Source organism: Pterocles gutturalis, unplaced genomic scaffold (assembly GCF_000699245.1).
Source record: "Pterocles gutturalis isolate BGI_N339 unplaced genomic scaffold, ASM69924v1 scaffold16549, whole genome shotgun sequence".
Taxonomy (NCBI): Eukaryota; Metazoa; Chordata; class Aves; order Pterocliformes; family Pteroclidae; genus Pterocles; species Pterocles gutturalis.
In genome coordinates, this window is record NW_010133522.1 from 838 (window position 1) to 9,913 (window position 9,076).

Genomic DNA, 9,076 nt, shown 5'->3' on the forward strand with positions numbered 1-9,076 from the left:
CACGGTCTGGCTAGGAATTTCATTCCCCAGGCACTGCACAGAGGCCCCAGCCTCTGCCCTCCCATTTCCCATCACAGAACTGGGCTTTGGCTCTGTGCCAGGTTTTTCATGCCCTGGGCAGTCCCTGCGGAGCCACAGCCCGTGGGCTCTCAAGAGCAGACGTGGGGGGAAGCTCCTCAGACTCCTCTGAGCCACAGGTGCAGGCTAGCAGGCGCTGAGCTAAACTGCCCACACAGCTTCAAAGGCCACACTGCTGGAGCTGTCTTGTGTGGCCAGTTGAGATCCCACCCATCCCTCTACACACCTTTCCTGCCCTTCCTGCTGAAAAGGAATCTGGGAGAACTTCTGCCAGTGAGCAGCCGCCTCCTGCTTTCGGTCCAGTTTCCACAAGGCCTGCACCAGGTAGGAGACAGCAGATGGGTCACCTGCAAGACACAAAGCAGGATTAAGCCCTTTAGCAGGGGAGGAGCAGGTCCCCAGCGCTGCTGTGGTTGCTGGATGTGACGAAAGGAACTTAGAAGACAAATGAGGGAGGTGAACATGAGGAGAGGTGGTGTAATTGGGAGGAGACAATCACGGCTGTGTCACAGGCTCTAATTAACACTGGGGCAGATGGCATCAGCCCTGCGGTACAGCCAGCCACACCCCTGTTTAGACGTCTTCACGGGTTTTCCTTGCAGGCAGGTCTGCCCCCAAAGGGAGGGAGTCTGTTAGGACTGGGACGAGCAGGTTTGGCAGATCCTGGTGAAGCTGACACCCCTGCAGCATGTCAGCACAGCTGGAGCACTGAACAGGGGAGGTCACCCCTGGGACCAGCACTAGCCATGCCTTGACTGTGCTACAGCTCCCTGCTTCGCTCCCCGCTCCCCTCTCCCCTCACAAACCTCTGTACTCGGCCTCTGGGCTGACAGTCATGGACATGCCACTTCCTAGGAGGAAGCAACATCCAGCTCCTCTGTTCTAGGAAAGCAGACCCTGTCTGGGAGAAAGCTGGCTGTACCAGGCTGGGGTTTGGGCAAGAACAGAAGTGTCCAAGCTGTGTCAGGGCACAGGTAGTGGGCAGGGTTCCGATATGTTCCTCTGGCAACAGTTTTGGTTTGTTTCTCCAGGGCAGTGAGCTGACCAGTGTTAAGAGAGATACTGATAGTTTGGCTTAAATAAGCAAGTTTTAAATAGAATAAATCACAGCTATAATATTGTGTGATTTAGCATGCTGTTTGCTTAGCTTTACTTACTTAGCATGAGTAACTAGATTTGCTGAAGCCTTAGGCTGCAAGCTGTAAATTTCCACTTAGGTACAGTGTGCTGTGTTTTGGATCTTTAGTGTGAGAATAATGTAGATAACACACTGACTAAGTGGTGCTTATCCTAATTCTGGAACTTTTTATCTAGTCTAGGACTTTTTCAGTTTCTCACACTCTGCCAAAGAAGCACAGGTCAGAAGATACAGAGGCTTCAAGGCTACAACCATCAACAGGAGCTGCAATTAGACAAATAACGACCTTCCTAAAGACACTGAAGGGTTCCAATGAGGAACAAGAAGACCCCAGGCCCAAATATTACTACTAGACTAACCACTGTGTGACGGGTGGGTGAATAGTCTGTAAGGGTTTAATTGCCCAGAGAATTCTTTATTCAGGGTCATCCCTCTCCAGAGGCACACATCTTGAGCTGAACCTGCTACCGTACCATTGAATAATTTTTTTTTTTTTTTCCAGCTTTGATGCCTGGGACTCTGCTATGGGAAACATAGGGTTTGAACTATGGGGATAACGCCAGACACCGTGGACTTTTTTAACACCAGGCCCCAGAGAAGCATCTCAAGTACGTAACATTGCTAGTAACCCTACTGTAGTCCTTGACATCCACATAAGTATGGTCTAAAGCACAAGAGCTTTCTCCTGAAGACAGCAAAGCAGCCCAGGACAAATTTGTGGAAATCCTCTCTGTTCCTCACCAAAATACGGCTCTTACCTGGTGAGATCTGCAAACCATGCTGGAAATCCAACAAGGCTTCTTTGTGCCTCCCCAGCTCTAGGAATTGTGTACCTCGCCCGATGAGGGAGAGCAACCTGATCTTCTGGAGCACCTCCACTTCTGGGAGATTCTCTGGCACAGAAAGACACGCACACCTGGAGACAGCATCCTCCAGACATTCCCTCCCTTGTCCCAGCAGGCTGAGCCAGGTTAGCAGCCAGGACAGGCCAAACGTTTACGTGGGCTGCTCATCTTCCAGCTCCCCGAACTACCAGTGGCAAAGCTCAGCCTCTCTGCCAGGCTGGAGGAGGCCAGGAGGCAGCAGAGGGCAAGAGCCAAGAATGCCAAGAGCTTGGTACGTTACATGGCTGTGGTGAACAGTGACCTTGGCAGCAGCTTCACCTGTGGCTGCCCATCTGCACAACCCGGATCCCTTCCCTGAAATCTGGATTTGAAAAGCAACCCAGTTCACAACCCACTTAACTGTCACCTAGACAGCAGGGAAGGAGGCAGAGCTGAGGCCAAACACTGCTCCAGCCAAACCAGCCAGTCCCTTCAGAGGCTCCAGCACACTGGGACAAGCATCTCCTGCCAGAGGTGACACTGGGCCTGGAGCCTTGCTCCTTTACCCACCACTGCCAAGCATGCAGATCCTGACCCAGTCAGGCCCTGCACGTGTCTCAGCTGTGCAGCAGCCTACCTGCCGGTTCAATGCCAGATCCATAAACCTGGACTCTCAAGAGATCACCGAGGCACCTGCATGTGGGAAGACGAAAGAGCTTCAGTACCAACTCCAGGCTGGGAAATCAGCTGCAAGTTGTCAGGCCAGCCCCAGTGCTGCACTGTGCCCTGCTCTGGCCCCCACCAGCCATTGCTGCCAGCTGGGGAGGCCTTTTCTCCCAGCAAGGCTCCCTCACCTGCTGAATTGTGTTATGGCCTCCTTGCTCTTGCCCAGTGTGGCCCACACCCAGCCCTGGTGCAGGTATCCAGCTGCTCTCCAGGCAAGGCAGCACAGACTCTCCTTCTGGGACAGGTGTCCACCCGCCAGCCCTGCCCCTGGAGATGGGCACTCTGGCTGCTCGAACCTTTCCTCCACTTGTAACATCCGTGGGATCAGGTCAGTTGTCCGGCTGATGACCTCCTCGCACACAGTTATGGCATCATGATGCCTCCCAGCCTGCTCCAAGGCAGACGCTGCTTCCAGGAACACCTCAGGGATCCTGGGCAAAGTTGAGCCACCATCTAGGGGCACCTGGGGAGCAAAAGCAGTGGCAGTGCTCAGATGCAGAACTGCAGAGTGCCCAGCCAAGCTTCTCATGCTTACTGGGAAGCTGGAGCTGCTGCCCAGCAAAGCTCAGACCCACTGCCACAGACACTGGAGCGTGTCATAGGAGGCAGAAGCTGTGAAGCACCAACAGGTCAGCAGAGTCAAGGTGGCAAATCCCTACTCTTGAAGTGAAGGACATCCAAAACCAGGCCAGCAGCTGCTCCCCACAGGTAAGGGGAAGCTGTTTCTCCCAATAGCAGTGGCAAGCGGCCTCTGGTGTGAATCCAAAGGCAGACATGCCACAGGTCAGAGGTGCCAGCCCCGAAATAATTTCCTTCACATCTCAAACTAGACACTGAAACCTGGAGTCCAGGGGTGGTGCCTGGGCCCAGGCCTTGGGATGGGGATCCAAAACTCTTCACCAGGACACCTACCTGCTGCTGCAATCCCTCCTGAAGCAGAGCCAGAAGATCCAGGTAATGTTCCACTGCATCAGCCACCCTACAATGGAGACAGGACATGTTGTGGAAGGAGCACAGGGACCCCAAGAAGTGCCAGCAGCCAGATGGAACCTGGATTGCCAGCCCACAGGCTCTCCCTGCACCATACTCACTCTGGTCATGATACCCATGCTTTGAGCAGACCTACAACAGCGTTACTGAACTGAAAATTTCCAGGAGCACAGAGAAAACTGCAAGCAGCATGTTGCGATCAGACCAGAGGTGCTGTTACCTCCCATCCTGGAGACACCGCTGTGCCAGCAGGTACTTCACTTCAGAGGGGTGGCGATGGCGAAGGAGAGAAGATAGTATTGGTGTGTGGATAAGGAGCTCTGTTCGGATTAGGAAATGTGGACTAGCAGAAGCAGCTGCTGGAGGGTTTTTTTCCAGAGCCTGTGAAACAAGAACAGAAAATATGGTCAACACAGTGCTGGCCAAGTCTAGAATAGCTGCAATGACTTGCCACTTCTGGCATCTAGAGATGCACCCAGACGAGTACAAGCATTGCACTTCATAAGCACAGCCACGCTGTTCTCACTCAGTACAGCACAGCCACTTCCAGGAACAGCAACCACGATCACACGGGGACAGGCAGAATTCTGCTCTCCACACGGCATCAGATTTGTAAGATCACCCAGATCACCTCATGTTTTCAGTTCAAGATGTTCTGAGCTGCCTGGAACACCGTCTCCCATTGCAGCTGCAGACCTAGTTAGACCACATCTTAGTCCACATCATGCTCTCTGACATCAGTGTAACCTCTTCTCTCAAGCAACCAAGAACATGAACTAGGACCCAAAGGTCTTGCCCCATCCAACTGCAAGGTGCTGAGCAGGAATTTCAGACCTCACTGGGCTCCTTCCTGCTCACTGCTGAAGGCAGCAGTATGGCTCAACAGCTGCAGTCTACTTTAGGGACCCCTCCAGGGTCAAACAGCCCCCTAGAAGGCAGGAGCCTGCTTGAAGCTCTGTGCAGGCTCTGCTGGGCAAAAATCAACCTAGAACTACAGGAAGCAGACAAACCTCATAGAGCAGAACCAGGGCCTGCAGCTCCGCGTCTGTCTCCCCCAGCTTGTGGTACACTGCTGCCACGTGAGACAGGGCAGGAAGGCACTGGAAGTCTACCTGGAGGGCCCGTCTCAGGTGCTGAAGGGCTGTCTGGGGCTTGCCCTAGGTAGATGGAAAGAGATGCATGTTGCAAGGACATCTTGCTGACATCTTTACTGTTCAGTGGGATCCAGATCCCTGCTCTGCTTCCCCAGCAATCCCCTCTAAGCAAGGGCAGCACTTGAGCCAAATGCAGCCCTCCTTGAACTGTTTTTTGAGCTTCTTTCTCTGCAGCAACCCTTTGCGCCCAGACCAAATCCCTGCTTGGATTTTGCGCATCTCCAAGGAGGCTGGGGCCACAAAGGTAACTTGTGCTCAAGACCTCACCTTCCTGCAGCAGCCTAGGACCACATACAGGCAGCACAGATATCAGCCTGAGGCTCCCCACCCTGCTCTAGGCTGCGTTTCCCCTGTCCCCTCTGACAGGGGAGAGGCACGGCCATTACCATTTGCTCAGTGCAGCAGCCGAGGCAAGTGTAGATCTGGGCCAGGACCCTCTTGGAGCAGAATCCTCCTGCAGCCTCTTGGAGGAGGGAGAAGGCGGTGGGGAAGTTCCCAGCCTCCAGCTCCTGCAGCCCTAGGATAGACCCAACACCTCAGCTCTGCAGCCCCCTTCCCGCCTCACCTTGTCCCCAACAAGCATGTGCTCTTTTTTTGCCCAGTGCTAGAAGGACCTGCCTGATCCCCTCTGCACACAGCGATGCACAGCAGGATGTTGCCAAGCTGCTATCTTTGGTTTGATGGTGCTGCAAGAGAACAAACCACTCGGTGGAAACGTCTAGCAGAAATAATAGCAGATGCAAAGCTCAGACACCAAGATGCCTGCCTCAGCGCAGAACAAGGGCCGAGGTAGGTACTGGGCAGCTCCACCTGTGCATTCATGTGCAACGACAGCAGCGTGGATGGGGAAGCACACACAGAACCTCAGAAAGTCTTTTTACAGCATATCTGGGCTATTACCCAGCAGGATGCTTTGGGATATTAATTCATTAATATTTATTGCAAATTATATTTGCTTTTCTTTCAATCCTCATTTCAAGTTTCCCTCTGAGGCTGCTGTCACATGCCTACATCGGACTCACATCTGCCACCTCCTGACTGGAAGTGCTACTGTCACCCTAGAGGCTTTTGAGAAGTCTGTGGGCAGGAGCTCCTGGCCCTCCCTCCTCACAGGAAGGCCCCACATCAGGCTGACAGCACTGGCTGCCCCCAGAGCTGCCGAGGCTGTCAAGACAGGAAGCAAGGGAAAACCATGAGTGGGACAGAACACAGCAGTCCGATGAGATCAATCATGTCCTGCACAACAGCTTTGCATGGCTACCCCAGCACCATAATGTGCCTAGAACAATGTCCTTGCAACAAGGACAGAAGAAAGGGGGGTTGGAACTTCATGATCTTTAAGGTCCTTTTCAACCCTAACCATTCTATGATTCTATGAAAGGAAAATCCCTTCCAGCCTTCCGCTTTATGCAAGATCACTGTGGGGCCCAGACACCTACCTAAAGGCATAGACAGGCAGATGAACCCTGTGATAGTGCAGAGAAAGGCTTAGCTGGAGAAAAATAGCAGAAAAGCTCTCTGAATACTCAACATCAAAATTGAGACCCAGAGGCTCAGCCCGGGCAGTCTTCCAAAGGAACAGCCCAGAAAAATTCAAGGGCCAGTTTACTTGGGAAGAGAAACCAGGATAAGGGCAGGGAGCAGGGGTCCTGGGACCAAGGGGAAGCTGTGCTGGCATGAATACCTCCTTCACACAAACCTTGCAGGAAGGCTGCTGCAGTGCAAAGGATCTCTTTCAAGGCCTCGGTGCTCTGTAAAAGGGGCAGAGAGGCCTCCTCTGCAGGTACTCGCCATGCCTTGAGGAGGGAGAGGAGTTCGTTCATCCCCTTGCTGCAAAGAGGTCTCCCCCCATCCTGTGAATATAGAGGAGGGAGGGCAGAGAATGCTGAAGGGAAACAGGAATCCCAGGGCACAGAGAAACAGAGGTCTCACCAAACCCTTCAACAGTGCTCTCTGTGCTGGGGAGTGCTCTCCTACAGCCCACTCACTTCAGCAATAACCCACTCACTGCAGTGATTCCTGCTTGACCCAGGGCAGCACCTCCCCTCCTCAGAGCAAGGTGCACCTTGAGGGTCTCCTGGTAAGGCAGATTCAAGTGCTGCTGAAAGGCATTCAAAAAGGTGGGACCCCTCAGCAGCCTCACAATCAGCAGGGAAGATTCCTCTGCATCCCAGTGCTTGCAGCTTACTCCCTACATAGGCTACAAGTCCACCTGCAGCCCTTCCAGCCTGCAGAAGTCTCCTTGATGTCCAGGGCCCCCTACAGGCTGGAGGTATTCTAGGTCCCATTAACGCACTTGAGGCCATTAGGCTACGCTGGGATGCCAGGGAGAGGATTACTCATGCTGACTGTGCAGTGCAGATGGGTTCAGGTCTCCAAATGCCAAATGCCACAGCAACATTTTGCAGAATGGGTTTTATGACAAACACAGTATTTTAGACAGCTCTGCCTCCTTTAGCCAACCCCACGGGTATTTATATCCATGCAGATACTCCGGTGCACAAAACCAGGAGCTGCGCAGCATCCACCCGTGCCCAGTTACCTCGGTGTGGCTCAGGAGCCGGAAGAGGCTGGTGGTGCTTCCCAGGCGGCTGGCTGCCAGCCACCACACTGCTTGCAGGGCCCCCAGTCGGTGCAAAGGTCCTTGCAGCTCCTCCGCAGTTACCTCCTGCAGCACCTTCTGCCACAGCTCCTCTGTGCTAAGATCCTGCCCGCAGCCCCCACAAGCCTCCAGAACTGAAAATAAACAAACAAACAACACAGCCATGAGAGGACAGGTTGGTGCCCTGTAACAGACACCCTCCCAAGAGGGAGAGAAAGCCTCAGGCAACCACATGTTCCTTGTAGCAAGGGAAGGAATGGGGTTACAGGGTTTTCCTGGCCTCAGCAGCATGGAAACCAAGCTCTCAGACAGTAGAGTTAACGGTGGCATGCTCAGGAGACAACACATGGTTCAGAGCTACTCTACCGAGTCCTCCTGAGGTCACTTCCCCCACGGCAAGCATGTGCCAACACTGAGATCTCCCTCTGATCTGCAGCCTATTTCAGTGAGTTTTCTCTGAAGCCAGGGCACCATAATTAAAGAAAACACTGATTTTCTACTATCACTGAAACATTGCTAACAACTTCATACCTTATGCCTTGAAAACTCTCATTTCCCTTAAACCTTTTGGCACATCCCTGCAGGCAGGCAGACAGCCTGGCAGCTTGCACATAATCCCTGGCCACCTCCTGCCCTTCCTGGCAAGACCAGGCTTCTCTGCTTGGAGCCCCCCACCTCCAACCGGTCACTGTACATCTACAAAGCACAGAGGCTCCTCGCTCTGAGGAGCCCCCGTACAGAGAACCATCTACTTACCCCTGAGAAGCCCCTGGCGTATTCCTTCTGCTTCTCCTTTGATGGCAGAGTCAGATGCTCCAGTAAAAAGCAGGGAGTTGTAGAGGACGGTAAGCTCCAGAGGCAGGGCAGGGAGGGCAGGCGGCAGCCCTGTGATCACAGCCAACCCAACAAGAAATTGAGCTGGCTAGGAAAAATCCAGTAATGGTTACTGGCTTTGTGACAACACAAGATTCCTGGCAAGTATTTTTTTATTGTTGTGGCGAGATTTAAAAGTTTGGGAACTGGAGTACCTAGAGTGACAGCTAGAGTGTTGCCTCTCCAGGTGCAGACATTGCTTTAGACATCCACTCCCCCAGCTATCCATGTGCTGCAGTCCTCCAGGACGCAGACCTTTCAGCTCTCCCAAAAGAGCATCAATAGCCTATCCATTTCCAATACACATCTACCCCTTCACACAGGTTTCCCACACTGTGTCTCCCTAAGTGTGTCTCTCTTGGAACAGGCCTCCTCTATACCACAGTTCTGGCAGGGAGTTCCTTCTTCAGCTTACCAGGACAAAGGTTGCCTCATCTTTTCCAGAAACCCCAAAGCTCTGCCCACATCCCATACAAGATTATGTAGAAGCTGGGGCTGGGCCTTAATCCCATTGCAGGCCCAGTTCAGCTTGGAAACATTTCACCCTCCTCCCTTCAGAAGTTTGTTTCCAGCACTGGGATACAGGAGCGGCAGCCCAGCAAACGCCAGTGCCCGGGAACCGCTACTGAGCCCCCACTCACCCCGCATCCTCAGGAGCAGCTCCCCGAAGGCCCCTCGCTGCTGTCTCACC

At 53.3% G+C, this 9,076-nt stretch overlaps 1 protein-coding gene across 1 annotated transcript in view; it reads right to left on the reverse strand.

Annotated features, from left to right (window-relative positions):
- Window positions 1-9,072, reverse strand: part of FANCG (Fanconi anemia, complementation group G) — a gene marked incomplete at its 5' end in the record, with an annotated part of 9,259 nt that extends 187 nt beyond the window's left edge. The window contains 12 exons of the mRNA XM_010081271.1: window positions 305-425; window positions 1,975-2,109; window positions 2,678-2,733; window positions 2,895-3,229; window positions 3,679-3,745; window positions 3,977-4,137; window positions 4,767-4,913; window positions 5,297-5,427; window positions 6,610-6,763; window positions 7,453-7,646; window positions 8,269-8,397; window positions 9,027-9,072. Coding sequence (XP_010079573.1) covers window positions 305-425; window positions 1,975-2,109; window positions 2,678-2,733; window positions 2,895-3,229; window positions 3,679-3,745; window positions 3,977-4,137; window positions 4,767-4,913; window positions 5,297-5,427; window positions 6,610-6,763; window positions 7,453-7,646; window positions 8,269-8,397; window positions 9,027-9,072 — 1,676 coding nt within the window. The remainder of the gene's footprint in view (window positions 1-304; window positions 426-1,974; window positions 2,110-2,677; window positions 2,734-2,894; window positions 3,230-3,678; window positions 3,746-3,976; window positions 4,138-4,766; window positions 4,914-5,296; window positions 5,428-6,609; window positions 6,764-7,452; window positions 7,647-8,268; window positions 8,398-9,026) is intronic.
- Between the last annotated feature and the right edge of the window lie 4 nt (window positions 9,073-9,076).